Source organism: Camelus dromedarius, chromosome 27 (assembly GCF_036321535.1).
Source record: "Camelus dromedarius isolate mCamDro1 chromosome 27, mCamDro1.pat, whole genome shotgun sequence".
NCBI classification, from domain to species: domain Eukaryota; kingdom Metazoa; phylum Chordata; class Mammalia; order Artiodactyla; family Camelidae; genus Camelus; species Camelus dromedarius.
This window is the reverse complement of record NC_087462.1, coordinates 1,808,008-1,823,633: the sequence shown is the minus strand read 5'-3', so window position 1 is coordinate 1,823,633 and position 15,626 is coordinate 1,808,008. Positions and strand designations below refer to the sequence as shown.

General features: G+C 60.9%; 1 protein-coding gene across 4 annotated transcripts; it reads left to right on the top strand.

Moving 5' to 3' along the window:
• Positions 1-241: 241 nt before the first annotated feature.
• Positions 242-14,929, top strand: SGTA (small glutamine rich tetratricopeptide repeat co-chaperone alpha). Of its 4 annotated transcripts, none has more exons than XM_064479682.1 (12): positions 242-312; positions 6,130-6,267; positions 7,480-7,586; positions 7,798-7,882; positions 8,614-8,713; positions 9,515-9,619; positions 10,270-10,408; positions 11,010-11,072; positions 11,919-11,956; positions 12,462-12,551; positions 12,716-12,838; positions 13,824-14,929. In XM_064479682.1, the coding sequence occupies exons 2-11, from the start codon at positions 6,168-6,170 to the stop codon at positions 12,828-12,830; spliced, it is 942 nt and encodes a 313-aa protein (XP_064335752.1). In that variant the 5' UTR covers positions 242-312; positions 6,130-6,167; the 3' UTR covers positions 12,831-12,838; positions 13,824-14,929. The 4 variants fall into 4 exon arrangements, with proteins under 4 accessions (XP_064335752.1, XP_031292737.1, XP_064335751.1 ...); XM_031436877.2 differs by having other exon boundaries at positions 13,689-14,929; XM_064479681.1 differs by lacking the exon at positions 242-312 and adding an exon at positions 5,098-5,300 and having other exon boundaries at positions 13,689-14,929.
• Positions 14,930-15,626: the final 697 nt, after the last annotated feature.

Here is a 15,626-nt window from a genome sequence, read left to right as displayed (position 1 = left end):
CCAACCAGCCAGAGTCCACCACCGTCCCACCATGCACCACTCCATCCCGGCTGTAGAGGACGAGTCAGTCCTGATTTCCGGCCTCCGTTCGGTCGCAGAGGTCAGTTGCCTCAACGACCAATTCGGCCCGGCTTCTAAATTGCGTCACTTCCTTTCACTCCTGCCTTGATAATTGGCACGCTTGCGCAGAATGAGCGCCGGCGGGCGCTTTCTCCTTCCGCGCAGGCGTCGCGGTGGGGGGGGGGCGGGGCCGGGCGGCGCCGCGGTGCGCAGGCGCGGCCGTCGGTGGGTCGGGGTTCGGCTGCCTGAGAGGTGAGTGAGGGGCTCGGCGCTGAGCCGCACAGGCCTGAGGCCCGCGCTTCGGGAGTCCGGGGGTTCCAGGGCCTGTAAGAGGACGTCGGTCTGGGGCCAGAGTGGCTGCGATCCGCAGGGTGCAGTGAGTGGGCGGCGCGGGGGGAAACTGAGGCCGGGCGGCGTCTGGCAGGCCCTTGCCGGCCCCAGGTCTCCCTCGCGCGGACCCCAGGCCCGAGGAATGCGTGTTCGCAGGCCTGTATGTGGACCGCGGGAGGTAAAGTGCCCCGCACGTCGTGAGCGCTCGCTGGATGAGGGCTGCTTCCCGGAAACACGGTCCTTTTGAATTGGGGGCCCCAATTCGTGGGGTTCAAGTCGGGGCTCTTGTCCCATCGCCGCCACTCCCCACCTGGGTGACCTTGGCCCGCCTCTCGGCTTCTCGGAGCTTCAGTTGCCCCCGTTCTGTAAAACGGGCGTCGTCACAGTCCCTGCCTGGGCTGGGGGGCTTCCCGGGAGGATTAAAGCCACAGGGCCCCCAGCGCCAAGTCGGGGCTCAAAGGGGTCAGCAGTGGTTAGTCTGAATTCACACGGAGGGTCTTCTGCGTCTTGTGCTCGAGATGGGAGAAGTCGGGTTAAGGGCCGCTCCTCCGCCTCTGACAGGCTTACTCTGTAAGCTTGGACAAGTCGCTTACTCTGTAAGCTTGGACAAGTCGCTCCCTCTTTCCTGCTCCCCTTTCGTCCTACAATCGGGACTGTAGCAGTGTATGCCTCTTAGGGTCCTTGTGAGGTTAAATACATGGGGAACATTCTCTAATCACTTCCTGCTACTTTTCTAGAGCTTCCTGAAGAACAGCTAGTTTTTTTATTATTAGGGGCCAGGAAACACGTGCCCACACTGCATCCCTGCTGAGTGGTATCCCCATGTTCTTTTGTTTCTCTCTGATTATTTTTTTTGTCTGCTTTTCCTCTCCCTAGACCTGTGAATTGTCCTCTCAGGGGACACTGGGCCATGTCTGGGGACATCTGTGGCTGTCACAGCTGAGGGGCTCCTGGCATCCAGTGGGTAGGGCAAGGAGGCTGCTCCACACCCCACAATGCCCAAGATGCCCCCACAGAGAACGGTCCAGCCCCAAACGTTCATAGTGCCCAAGTTCAGTCCTACCCTGGCCTAGTGATTCTTCACCCATGGGCTCCACAGGGGGCGGGGCGTGTGAACTGACAGGAAATCAAGTGCCAAGTTTTGTGTGGTTGCCTACTTCTGTGGGGTGAGAGTAAAGGGCACTTTGGAGTTGAGGCTCTGGAATCAGCTGCAGGTTCAAGGCTACTGATTTGCATCTTCGCCGGCTGGCCTGGAGTGGTGCCCCCCAACTCTTTGAGTCTCAGTTTCTTGTTCTGTAGAATGGGACTGTAACCCCGGGGGCCAAATCCCACTGCAGCCTGTTTCTGTGAGTGAGGTTGCGTGGGAACACAGACCACCCAATCCCATACATGTCACCTGTGGCCTGGGAAGCTGTATGTCCTCCCTCTGGTCCTTTCCAGAAAATGTTTGCTGACCCGTGAAATAAGCTGTTGTGTGTCTAACACTCAGCTCAGGGCCTGGAGAGTCCTGGGCACTCTGAGGATTTCCTGAGGTTTATAGTTCAGTCTTCCTGGAAGGGCGAGTGGCTCTAAGTGAGGTTAAGCTCTGCCTGGGATTGAAAGCTGTAGTCTTACTTGTTTCTGCACTTTTTTTTTTTTGGTTGAGACCCCACGCTGGTCCCAGCGGCCCCTGCTTAGTGAGGGGGATAGCATACAGGGGACAGTGGGGAGGTAGGCAAGTCACAAGGTTTGTTATCTCCTCTGCTAAAGAGAAAACTGAGACCCAAGCGAAATGCCCCCCCCCCCAGGAACTCGGTCATGTGGCTTTGAACTCGACCAGGACCCAAGGTTTTCCTGAATGCATAGGGACCGCTGAGTGCTGGGGTCCTAGCAGGAGGAGATCTGTCCAACATCTCATGGTCCGGGGGTGGGGGGCAGGGGTGAGCAGGCCAGGAGAGAGTTGGGAAGCCTTGTAGGAGAGGCCGAACCAGAAGCAAGACTGGGACGTGGGCTTTGCTGGAAGAAGAGGCCGTCCTTGGGAGGAGGATATAGCTCAGTAGTGGAATGCGTGCTTAGCATGCATGAGGTTGTGAGTTCAAACCCCAGTATTGACATTAAAAACAACAAATAAATAAATAGCCTAATTGCCCCCCCAAAAAAGAGGCCTCCCACCATCTGGGTAGATAACCTTCCAGCTTGCTGCTGAGGAGGAGGAGGTGTTTCCCAGATGGTGGGAGCAGTTGTGTTGAGCGGAACCAGCAGGTTTGGGAGGGGCCTCGTGTGCCCAGGGTCTGTGGGGGTGACGGCCTGCCAGCATCTGAGAAGGAAGCACGGCTGCGCTATGGGGAGCGGGCTGAAGCCCGAGTTCTTGCTCTTGGGGCAGTGTTTCTCCGAGACCTGCGGTATCCTGGAAGGGGAGAGAGGACTAGCTTGCACACCTGCGTGCTTGTGAGGAGAGCTGGAATTGGGGTGGGGGCTGGGTGGGGCACCCCGCAGGGGTGGGAGCCCTTCAGAGCAAGGGTGCTCCTACCTGGAGGCCGGGTCACTCATGGTGGTGAGACCTGCTGTTTTTCCTTTGAATGGTCGGTTGTGCGCAGGGAAGTAAAAGGGATCGCGGTTGGGAGGTTTTAATGAGATGATGAAAGGTGGGCTGAGAGCCGGCAGGGGTCCCACAGGCACGGGAGGCACTGGTACGGGGCCCTGCGGCCGGCGTTTGTCCCTGGCCGGGCTTGCGCCTGCAGACCCGCACCTCGGGTCTGAGCCTCACAGAGCCCTCGCTGTTCGCGGGGAGCGTGGGCCCTCCAAGGGTTCTGTCCAGCAGCCAAAGCCTGACAAGTCAGGATTGTTCCTAAGACCCCAGCGCCCAGTGGCCATTGGGGAAAAGCAGATCCTCGCATCAGGCTGGGCCGGCAAAGTGAGGAGCAGGCAGGCCGGGGATGAAGGGCCTCCAGCGATTTTGTGCAGGTGCTGGGTCCTTGTCGTGGACCCACGGTCCCTGACCTGCAGTTCTGAAACCCACAAGATTTGCTGAAAGTTTGCGGCAAAGTCATGTGGACAGAAAACCCGACCTGTGGTGACCTTTGTTTTTCCCATGCAGCGTTGATCGGTGACTTTCAACTAGGGGTGACTTGGGGATGTCTGGAGACCTTTGTGGTTGTCACCAATGGAAGAGGGGGCCGGAGATGCTGTTCCATACCCCACGGTGCCCAGGCTACCCCCCAGCACAGAGAGTGACCCCGCCTCCGGTGTCAGTGGTGCTGAGGGGGCAGGCCCTGCATTCATCATTTGGGAAAAAATCGAGTTTGATCCCTGCTCACACTACACACCAGGATAAACTACCCCAAGATCAGATGTTGTAAACCAGGGTGACCCCCAGTGTCTGAGTCACCTCCTCCCTCTCCCACTCAGGTGTGTACTTAAGTATGTGTGGCACTCTGGGACCGCAGTAGGTTAGATGAGTGTGGAACAGTCTCCTGGTGTCAGTGGAAACTCCTAACCCTGGGGGGGGTGTCACCCCGAGTGGTTCTGCCCCCCACCCTCACCCCATCCCCCGCTCCCAGAGGACATCAAAAGCCAGAGATGCTGTTAAACACCCTACAGTGCACAGTCCCCCACAGAAGGAACCATTAATTACAGTAAAATAGGTGTGGTATAGTTCACCATCGTAACCACTTGTGAGAGCACAGCTCAGCGGCGTTAAGCACACTCACACTGTTGTGCCGCCATCCCCACCACCGTCTCCAGGACTTTCTCATCTTCCCAAACTGCAGCTCTGTCCCCATGAAACACCCACTTCCCAGCCTCAGCCCCACTGTCTATTTCCTGTCTCTGGATGTGACTCCTTCAGGGATCTCCTGTGAGTGGAATCAGACCGTATCTGCCCTTCTGTGTCTGCTTCTCTCACTGAGCATCACTCATGTCCCCAGGTCCATTTGTCTTGTAGCAGGTGTCAGAATCTCCTTCCTTTTTAAGGCTGAGTGATGGTCCACCGTGTGGAGGGACCACATGTGTTTGTCCATCATCCATCCGTGGACGTTGGGTTGTGTCCACCTTTCGGCTGTTGTGAGTGATGCTATCTGTGGCAACAATTATCTGTTTATATTTTAAATATCCGTTAAACACAAGAACGTTGACATTTTGGGCGTTGGCCAGCTGGTTCAGCTGGGGAGACTCCTGGCCTTTTGGGGCCTCACTGTCTTCAAAACTAGCAGGTTGTGGCGCTCTATCTCCATGGGCCTCTCTGTGTCGGCCCTGAGGTCCTCGGGATCTGGGACTGGCTGTTTGTCCTCTGGGCTCTGTCACGTCCTGATCTCAGACCTCCCAGTTCCAGGGACGCTCTTGGGCCAAAGGCCCTTGCTTGGTAAAGGCTCATTGTATCCAGAAATGGGGGAGGAAGCTCATGACCGTCCCCAGAGAGCTTCCCGGGGGTGGCAGAACTCCCTGTCCAGCTGTCCAAAACACAGCTGCCTGACAGGCTTCCGTTCTAAAATTTGAGATGTGATTCACGTACAATCAAATTCAGTAGGTTTTAGTATATTCGCAATGCTGTGCAACCATCACCACTAAGTCCAGAACATTCCATGACCCCCAGAAAAACCCCATCCCCTCCCCCAGCCCCTGGCAACCGCAAACCCCGCTGTCTGTGGGCTTGCCTCTTGGACGTTTCGCATAAATGGGATCGCATGCCACGTGGCCCTTTGTGTCTGCTTCTTGCCCTTTTGCGAGCAGCAGCTGTCTACGGATGTAGTTTTTCACGAAGCAGAAACAAAGCGCCCTGAGCATGGCTGGCGTCGCGTCTTGACTGCACCCGCCCGGGACTCGGAAGTGCTGAGGGCTGGCATCGCCCCGTCTGCTGTCGGCCAGCGTGCAGAGCCCGGGGGGTTAGGCCTTGTTCCTCCCGGTTTGATTTCACTGCTGCCAGTGGACAACCGGTCAGTGATAACTCGCCCAGGAGGCCACCCCTCGATCTCCTGGACACACAGGCTGCTCATCCCACAGGGCATTTTACGGGGACCGAGAGGCTTCACACCACAGGTCCCAGCCGCCCCGGTCCTGCTCGGCCTCGGACAAGCGTGCGGCACCCTCCCAGAGGGGGAGGTGGTCCTGGGGAGGGCACCGGGCCAGCCCTCCGGGGTTGGACCCCCCGCTCCTGCGCTCACTCTCCTGTAGGGTTTACGCCTCGACCCAGCAGCATCCCTGCCCAAGCACGCGACGCCAGGAGCCCCCCAGTCACGACCACACCTGTCCCCAGACGTCACCAGCGTCCTGCCCAGCCTAGCACTACAGCTCGTGGGAGGGGAGCCGGGCCCTCTGGCCCTGGGGTCTGCTCAGGCCCACCAGTGGTCCTTGTCTGACCCACATGGGTGGTGTCTGTCCCCCAGGTGTTCGGGGCTCAGAAACTGTTGGACCGTTTTGGTGTCCCAGGCACAGAGAAGCAGCAGGTGTGGCTGTGGCTGGCCCTCCGTGTGCCTGGGGACCACCCTCCAGCCCTGCCCAGTTGGTGAAGGGGGACACCCACCAGGCCCAGGGCTGCATCACCCCTGGGTTAGAATCAGGTGGGAGTGTGAGGGGCTCTGGGCTTCTCATCTGTGAAGTGTGGACACTTAACGTTTCTGCCTCACTGTCAGGCAGGTGAATTAGCCAGTGAGTTTACAGTGGCTCCTGAGGGGCCTGGAGGGCCTGGAGCAGGAGGGCTGGGGCGGGGGCAGAGAGGCCCCCTGTGCGGCTGTCCCGTCCTCACCCCCTTGTCCACGTCCTCAGGTCCTGAAACCCCAGGCCTCATCTCTTTCCATTTCAAAATGGATAATAAGAAGCGCCTGGCCTACGCCATCATCCGGTTCCTGCATGACCAGCTCCGGCACGGGGGGCTCTCATCCGACGCCCAGGAGAGCTTGGAAGGTACGTGCAGGCCACCAGGATGCGAGCCCCCCCCCCCCCCAGCTCCCAATCTCCCTTCCACCCCTCATGAGCACCTCGGCCTGTCACGGGTGGGAGTGATGGGCTGGCACATCTGACCAGCCTGAGGTGCCAGCTGCATCCTTGTCCCAGGTGAGGCCACCGAGCCCCAGGCAGGCTCAGGGACCAGCCTGTCCTGCTCCCGCCCAGGATTCTCCCCCGCGCAGGGCTGCACCTCCCTGGGCCTCCTACAGGTATCTTCTTTATCTCCACTTAAGTGGAAGTGCGATTCCAGAAGGTTCTCCACCCCACCCCCATCGTGTGTGTCTGTACTAGTCAAAGGGGAAAGGCTCATGAGCCTGGGCCAGACCTGCTGCCAGCCCGCTGGGTGCCTGGCTGCACGGCAGGGGTGGCTGACCAGGGTCAGGGTCCTCAGGCACCCAGTCCTCTGTGCCCTTGTCCCAGGAACCTCGTCCCCACCCGGCGGGGAGGGCCTCTGCCTTGCTCAGCTGAGCTGAGGGTCCTCAGCGTGCCACTCACCACCCCTCCCCCTCCCCACAGGTCTTTGTGAACAGGAGCCCAGGGTCGGGCTGAGGACCCATCGCTGGGGCTTCTCCTGGGGGTGGAGTGACTGTGGAGTCAGGGCCCAGGGCTGAGAGGGTCCCACCCCCAGAGGAGGCAGCCCTGGTGTCCTGGGGTGGAGCAGAGGGGCAGGGGTGGGCCCTATGGGGACCTAAGCCGCTGGGGTGGGTGGGCGGCTGCAGGGTCTGGCCCTGCCATCCTGTGAGCCATCATGCAGCCGCCCGGTCGTGCAGACAGGGCGGGCCAGCCTCAGGCTCTGGCCAGATTCCCCGAGAGCCAGACAGAGCGACCCAGGCACCTCATCTGTCGTGAGGCGCTCCAGGCCGCGCTGAGCCCCCGAGGCCCCCAGCCAGGCGGCCACAGCTTTATGGCCCCACAGAGAGCCCTGATGTCACCATTTGAGCCCCGCTGGGAGGGGACAGCGTCTTCCCTCCTTTCTGCCCTCAGAGCTCCAGGGGCATGTCCGTCCCGAGTTCCTCCAGGAATCAAAACCAGGACCTATAGGGGGGATAGGTGGGACCCGATGCGTCCCGAGGCCTCAGCGAACGCGCTCCAGAGAGAGTGGCAGCGCTGTCCTCCAAAGCCGTAAACTGGGGGTCAGTTTCAGAAGAGCACACCTTTGTCCCCTGGCAGTTGCAATCCAGTGCCTGGAGACTGCCTTTGGGGTGACCGTGGAGGACAGCGACCTTGCACTCCCTCAGACTCTGCCGGAAATCTTCGAAGCGGCCGTGGCGAGCAGGGTGAGTCTCGGGGTTTCTGGCGCTGGGACCTGAGTGCCCGGGCCAGGCCGCGTCCTCTCCCAGGATGCTGGGCACCGCGGGGCCCGAGGGCCTGAGACGCTCTCCCTCGGGGCTCGGCTGTCCTTGGGGGGGAGGCCAGAAGTGCCGGGCTGGAAGGAGGAGGCGGTGGTTCCCTGCTGTCCCTCAAACAGCTGGCCTTCACTCGGGCCAGGAGCTGCCGCAGGACCTAAGGAGCCCGCAGCGAAGCCCCCCTTCGGAGGAGGACTCGGCCGAGGCGGAGCGCCTCAAAACCGAAGGTAAGAGGCCGCCGGGCACCTCGCCCACCTGGCCTGTCCATGGTGTGGGAGGGTGGAGGCCAGCTGGTCCTGGGCTCTGGAGCCCCTTAGCTGCTGAGCGATGCCCACATCACGGCCCTCCACACGCGGGACATCGCTCAGCCGTGAGCAGGAGAGCAGCCCTGACACCCGCTCCCACGGGGCCGGGCCCTGAGAGCACGGCGCTCAGGGAGAGAAGCAGACACACAGCGTGTGAGTCCACGGATGTGAGGCGTCCAGAACAGGCCAGTCCACAGACACAGGGAGGGGGCTCCTGGCTGTCAGGGGCTGGGGGGTGGGGGTGATGCTGATGGGGACAGGGCTTTATTTTGGCTGATGGAATGTTCTGGAATTAGATAGTGGTGAGGGTTGGACAACTCTGAGTGTACTAAAAACCACCTAGTTGTACACTTTCGTAGTGTGAGTTTCATGGTACTTGACTTACATTAGTTAAAACAGGGCTGTTTCTGAAGGAAGAAGCGGAAGTGACAGTGTTTGCGACTTAGGCTCCCAAATACCATGGCCAGAGCAGTGACACAGTGAGGGTCAGGCCGGGCCCGCGCTGGACGCAAACCTCACCCTCCTCCTCACGCCAGCACCACCAGCCCACATCCTGCCACTCGACGTCTCACACCTTCATGTAGAAGCCGGGAGAGCTAGGAGTGACGGCCCAGGCCTCGGGGTCTGATGGAACGTCTCCCCTTTCTCTTCAGGGAACGAGCAGATGAAGGCGGAGAACTTTGAGGCCGCCGTGCACTTCTACGGGAAAGCCATCGAGCTGAACCCCGCCAACGCCGTCTACTTCTGTAACAGGTGCGGGCAGGGCTGCGCATCCCCAGGCAGATGGGAGGGGTGTTGGTTCCAAGGTGTGTGACAGCCCAGCCACTGTCCCAAATCCCAAGCCCGTGCCAGGTGGCCAGCGAGGTATGGCCGAGCATCAGGGACGCCAAAGGTAGGCAGCAAGTGTCTGCGTGGACGGGGTGGTGCCCCAGGATTCGGGTACGGTGCCTGTGGTGGTGTCACCACTGACCATGAGAGTCATGCCTGGCCTGCCCATAAAGGATGTGCCAGGGCCGGGGGCTCAGAGTGGAAAGAGGGCCGAGGATGGAGTAGCCGTGGGAGTGGCCAGGCATCAGAGAGGTGGGGGCCGGTCGAGCCTGTCCCCCCACCCAAGGGGAGCCACTCTGTGCTTTGGGCTCTGTTTTTAAATGCTTCCTGGGGGACAAGTCTAGAGTCACAGGGAAGTGGCACAGATTGGACAGAGGGCTCCCTGTACCCTCCGACCGCCCAGCCCAGCTGCTCCTCCCTGTGTCTCTTGCCTGACTCCTTTCTGTCCTTCCATGATTGGAAGAGACACAAGGTGGAAATTCGGATGAGAAAGATAACACTGAGGAGCCTGGCTACATAAGCTGGGCGTGGGCTCCAAGCCCCGGGGGCCCCAAGCGCTGTGGCCACTGCCCCTTGCAGCCCTGTGTCCCCTGTGAACCTCCCCCCCGCGCCCGGAATGGCGCCCTGCAGACACAGCAGAGCCCGGGTCTGTCTGACAGCAAGGGAGACCAGGGCTGCCCCCCGTGAGGGCCCAGCTCCCCGACTGCCCTGCCCTGCCTCCTGCAGAGCCGCGGCCTACAGCAAACTGGGCAACTACGCTGGGGCGGTGCAGGACTGCGAGCGGGCCATCTGCATAGACCCGTCCTACAGCAAAGCCTACGGCCGGATGGGGTGAGTGCCGGCCGCCCTGCCCCTCCTGTCCCCAGGGCAGTCCAGTTCTGACACTCTCTGCCTGGAGTCATGCAGACCCCACAGGGTAAGGACTCCGCCCCGCCTCACACAGCAGTGACAAGTCCGGGCTGTTCCCTGAGCTGAGGGACCAGCTATAAATCAGGGTCCCATGACCCCTTCCTTGGGCACAGCGATCCACTGGTAGGCTCATGGAACATTTAGCGGCTCATTGTGAAGGACGCAGAGAGCAGATGAGGCAGAGGGCGAGGTTGGGGAGGGCCTGCCCTGTGGGGTTGGGGGTGCACCCCCACCTGGCACACAAGACACCGTCGCCGGTGGGGACAGTCTCCAGTCTCACTGTTGGAAGTTTTATGATGTCTCCAGTGCCCCCTCCCTCCTGGGGGATCTGGGGTGAGTTCCCACCCCTTGATCCGAGCAGCCCTTCCTGAGGCTTCTCAGAGGATAAACTCAGGTGTGGTCAGAGGGCAGGCCTGCGGTTCAGCTCTGCCAGGAGCTGGGGAGGAGTTCTGACCACCCGCCCGCCACCTCCTGGCCCAGACTGGATGAGGATAGTGACCCCCAGCAGTTTGGGGGGAGGGAGGGCAGGTGGCCTACTGGCGCCCCCTCCACGCCCACCGTCTCCCCCGCAGCCTGGCGCTGTCCAGCCTGAACAAGCACACGGAGGCCGTGGCCTACTACCGGAAGGCCCTGGAGCTGGACCCCGACAACGAGACCTACAAGTCCAACCTCAAGGTCGCGGAGCTGAGGCTGAGAGAGGCGCCCAGTCCTGTGAGTTCCCCCGGGGGCCGGGCTGGGGGTGGGCGGCCAGGCTGGCTTCCTGCGGCCTGTGAGTGGAAGGCCAGGCTTAACTGTGTGAAGAACGTCTCCGGCCTTGGGGGCCTGGCATCCATTTAACCCTGTCCTGTCGTGAAAGATGAAGAAACGGGTGGGGGCACACGTCACATAGGGAAGCCCCGGGCTCAGCCAGGAGGCAGAGGGAGGGGCCTTTGCTGTGCTTCCCAGGGGAGGGGGGGCCAGGTGGGGGCACAGGGGCTGCCAGCTGACCGGGGCAGGGGACGGGCCGGGTGCGGGAGCCCCTGGGGGAGGGGGAGGGGGCTCTGCAGGGCAGTCTGCACGTGAGAGGTCGCCCTGAGCGGGCTTTGACAGTCCCTAGAGGTTGCCCCACCACCACCCTGGCCCCGGGAGGGGCCGTCCCCGCCCCAGGTGCGCGTCGGAATGGGGAAGTCGAGCTCTCCTGGGTGGCCCGCGCCGCATGTTTTCTCTGGAGCATCATCCAGGCTGCCCGGGTTCCCAGTCTGCCCCACAGGGGACCTCAGCGCTCCGTTCCTGGGAGCCAGAGCCCACTCACTGGGGCTTCTCTCACCCACAGACAGGAGGTGTCGGCGGCTTTGACATCGCAGGCCTGCTCAACAACCCGAGCTTCATGAGCATGGTAACCCCCCCGCCCCGTTTGCAGTCAGATAACCACAGACATGTGCTGTCAGGTGGCCCCCCAGTTGGACCCTCAGTGCCCAGCTCAGAGGACAAGCTGAACCTACCTCTCCCAGCCAGATAAAGTAACCCGGGAAATCTCCGTCCCCACTCCATCCCCAGCTTGGCCCCCTTGTGGTATAGATGCGCCTGCTTCCAGGGGTTTAGATGGGACAGCGCAGGGAGGGCACGGTGCCCTGCAGAGGAAGGACTGCCTCCTGGGGCCAGAGACTTAAAGATGTCCTCGGAGAGCAGGCACCCAGCTTGCGCCGCACAGACCGTCCCTCCCTAGGTGGTCTTGTGGGACCTCGGGCTGCACTGTGGGCTCTCAGGGCACTGGGTCTCAGACGGTACAGGAGAGAGGACCCGACCCCCAGCACCAGCCATGCCCAGGCGCTCTCAGGGCAGGTGGATGGGGCTGAGGCTGGCCAGGGGTGCTCTCTGGCCCATTACGGACAGAGCTGTGGCCTGGGGGCGCCCCCCTGGCTTCCTTCCTAGCCACACGTTGACCTGAGCCCCAAGGAGATGATCCCAATGGGAAGGAGTTGATGCAGGAAGGCGTCCAGGGTGATGGTGTTTATCCACAGAGCAGACCTGGACGCTGACTCTCCAGGAGTGTCCCGGGTCCGGGAAGGCTGACGCGGTGCCTGGAGTCTCTTACAGCAGATCGGGGTGGGAAAGCGGGGGGGTCCCAGTGCACGGAGGAGGGCAGGCAGGCCCCGGGCGCTCGGCTGGAGGCCTCGTGCTTGCAGTGCCGACAGAATGCTCTGGGAGCTTGCTCTTTGTGACAGGTCTGTTCTTTCTTCAGGCATCAAACCTCATGAACAACCCCCAAGTTCAGCAGCTGTAAGTGACAGCCGTTCTCCTCCAGGGTTTATGGTTAAGCTGCTTTTATGGTGAAAGATTGCTACAATTCACCGTTTTAGCCATTTTAACGTTTACAATTGCGTGATGTCAAGTATGTTTACAGTGTCACATAGCTGTTGTCACCATCTAGTTCCAGAACATCCATCACCCCAGAAAGAAGCCCCATTCCCATCAGCAGTCACCCCCCAGGCCCCCCAGCTTCTGACAACCACAGACCCCCTCTGTCTCTGCTGGTTTATCTGTGCTAGACGTTTTGTATAAGTGGATCCATATGTGTGGCCGTTTGTGTCACAGGCATCGGCCATTGTCTCTGGGGGACAAAGTTGTGCCGTTGAGAATCCCTGTCCTTAATCCAAAAAGGACGTTCCTGGGAAAGCTGGTGAAACTGACGGGCCGCAGTAGAGAGCAGGCTGGGCCCAGGGTGGGGGTGGGGGGCCAGGGGGAGGGGGTTGTGCCATTCGAGGGTCCAAGTCTCTCTCTACAGCATGTCCGGCATGATTTCGGGCGGCCACAACCCTCTGGGGTCTCCCGGCACCAGCCCCTCGCAGAATGACCTGGCCAGTCTCATCCAGGCGTGAGTCCACCTGCCAAGTGGGGCTCATAGGTGGGGTGGAGCTCAGCCCCAAGGGAAGACGGATCGGCTCCGCGTGTTCCCCGGGCATCCTCAGGCACACGTGGGGGAGGCGGCCGGGGTGGGGGTGCCCTGGCCTGGGCTGAGCACCCCCCTTACCCCCACAGGGGCCAGCAGTTTGCTCAGCAGATGCAGCAGCAGAATCCAGAGTTGATAGAGCAGCTCCGAAGTCAGATCCGGAGTCGGACCCCCAGTGCCAGCAATGATGACCAGCAGGAGTGACCGCCCACGTGAGTCCCGGGGCTGGAGGGGGCGCCGCCCACCTGAGTCCCGGGGCTAGAGGGGGCGTGCGCGGCCAGCGTCTCCTTCCCAGGAGTCCCCACCTGATTCCCCCTCCCTCTTCCCACTCAGGCGGGTCACACAGATGAGGGTGGGACCCCACAGCCCCCATCGGGCGGGCACAGGGAGGCTCGCGCAGAGAGGCCGGTGGCAGGTTGCTCCCCGGGCTCGAGCGGGAGGCGCCCGCCTCTCGCTGACGCTGGGTGTCCTGCCTGGGCTTTGTGATCGTCTGTTTGCTTGGTTGCTTGGTTGGCTGGGGGTGTTTTTGCTGTGAGCAGATGTTACACGGTTGCTTAAAAATACACCCGGGTGTCCCAGAAGAGTCCCCGGTGGCTTTGGCTGGCTTGGTTAGTGCCTGGGGCCGTGACCTCCGTCGCGGGTGCAGGCGGTGCTCCTGTCCACGCGGTGCTGTCGCTGCTTTGACGGAGCCTCTTTATCTGTCGTCATCTGTCCTCACACATCTAACCATGGTTTTTATTAAAAAATTTTTAAAGGGCAAAAACATAAAAGAGTAGCCAAAACCAACTTTAATCTTTGTACTCACAGCAACACATGTTAATGTTTTGTGTACTTTTCCTTCGTCTTCTTAATGCTTTTTTATTTATTCATTTATTTTTGACTTTTTTTGAGTGGAAGTCATCAGGTTTGTCTGTTAGTTTATTAATGGGCGCACTGGGGATGGGACCCAGGACTTCGTGCGTGCTAAGCGCGAGCTCTGCCACTGAGTTATACCCTCCTCCCTAAATGCTCTTTTGAAAAAACAAACCAACAGGCATCTGAGGTCAGTTTTGTGTTTATCAGCTGTAACCACGTCCCCAGAGAACCCTCCTCAACACTCCTGCACCTGGCCTCCAGAAGCACCTGTGACGGTGGCTGTGTCCCCGTCCGCGCGGCCTCCTCCATCTCCTGACCGCCATCCCCGTGTCCTCCCTCCAGCCATCCCTGCACATCGGGTCCTTCCACCGTGTCTGCCGCCGCCTGGAAGCCGTCTTCTCCCGTTGGACTGCCCGAGAGAGAAAGAAATTCGACCTGCATGTTAAGACGGATTTTTTTTTTTTTTTTGCCTCCACCCTTCCCTCCCTTTTTGTACTCTCTCACGGCCCCCAGACCCTTCTCGAAACAGAGCCAGCAAGCTGTGAGTGCAGAGACCAGCACCCATCTCCCTCCCAGCGCCCCCCTGCCAAAACCCAGTCACTGTTTTCTAGACTATTCCGGGGTGGGGGGCAGGCCCTCCGAGCAGCGGTGCACGGGGGATGCTGTGTCCTTGAAGCCCCTTCTGCAGCCCCCGCCCCCTCGGTCCATCCTCAGGGGCCTCCCAGCCCACGGGAAGCTGCTTTCTGAGTGGACCTTGGCTGCCCCCGCTGCCTCTGCTCGGACAAGCTCACTGCCAGCCTCGCCCGGCCCTGGGCCCGGCTCTCGCAGGAGGGACTCCAGTCGTGGGTTCCTAGAAGATGGTTCCATCGCCTCGCGCCCGGTGGGAGCCCACGTCCTGGGTGCGCAGGACCCGTTTCTGGGACTTTTCTTCCAATCAAGCATTTTGACGGCCGCCTGTCTGATCTCCATCCTCTTTCCCAGGGCTCAGGACCACTGGACCATGTGGTGTTCTCATGACCTTGGCCCAGCCCCCGAGCCTGTCCCCGCCTGTCTGTGTCCCAGCCACTGCCCTCTGCCCGCAGGTGTCCGCCTGCCCAGCGGGCTCTCCGCCTGGTTAGGGTGGGGCCATGGGGCCTCTGTGCCACCTGTCTTGGCCTGAGGTTGCGAGGCGGCCACCAGAGTTGCTTCTCAGGAGAGCGACCCAGGGCCGGCGGCCGTGTGGGTGTCCCAGTGGCCCTGGCCGGGTTGGGAGGAGAGGTTGGCTGGATCCTTGGCGGCTTCCGGGGGTGTCAGCGGTCGGAGAGGTAGTTGCAGTGCCATGTGTGTTGTAGGAACCAATACGGAGGTGGGCCACCCGCAGTCAGGCGCTTGTCTGGTGATGTGTCCCAACTCCTGAGTGCTAGCCGTGGTGGCAAGCATAATGTGTGGGGAATAAATAGACATCATGACCTCTGCTCATCTCTGTGCTGACCTCTCCAACCGTCACCACCCTCCCTGCTTCTGAGCATCCAGGACCCCCGGCCTGGACCCTGAGTGGGTCACCCTGGAACCGCTGAGCCAGGTCCTGTGTGAATTCCTGTTGCCACTGAAACGTCCCCACAAATTCAGTGGCTTTTAACCACATGCATCATGTCTGTTCTGGAGGCCAGAAGTCAGACACAGGTCTCCCGGGGCGGAGTCCCTCCAGGGGCTCCAGAGGAGACGCTCCCTGCCTTGTCCAGCTTCTGGAACGCATGGGGTAGGTAGAGGGGCGCCGGGGCTGTACCCGGCTCCCAGCTGGCCATTGGGCTGTGGAAGCACTTTAGGTCCTTCGAGCAGAAAGCTAGAAATGCCCCCTGCTCTGGCTGGGGCTTCCAGGGGACTGATGGTGGTCCTTCCAGCCTCCGGTGACCTTGAGCTGCCACCCTGCAGAGGTTACTTTGACTTGTTCTTTGCTTCTTGGATGGGGGCCAGTAGGGACAGAGGGAAGTTCAGGGAGGAGGAAGGGTCCATCCCTGGTGCTGCTGAGGGGTGGGGGGTGAGAGCTGCCACAGTCCTCAGCCCCCTCGCCACCCCAGCTGCCTGGCGTGGGCCCTGCTGGAGGGCGTGCGGGAGGCGGTCCCGCTGGCCTTGGGCTCCCCAGGTGTTTCCCCAGAATCTCGATGA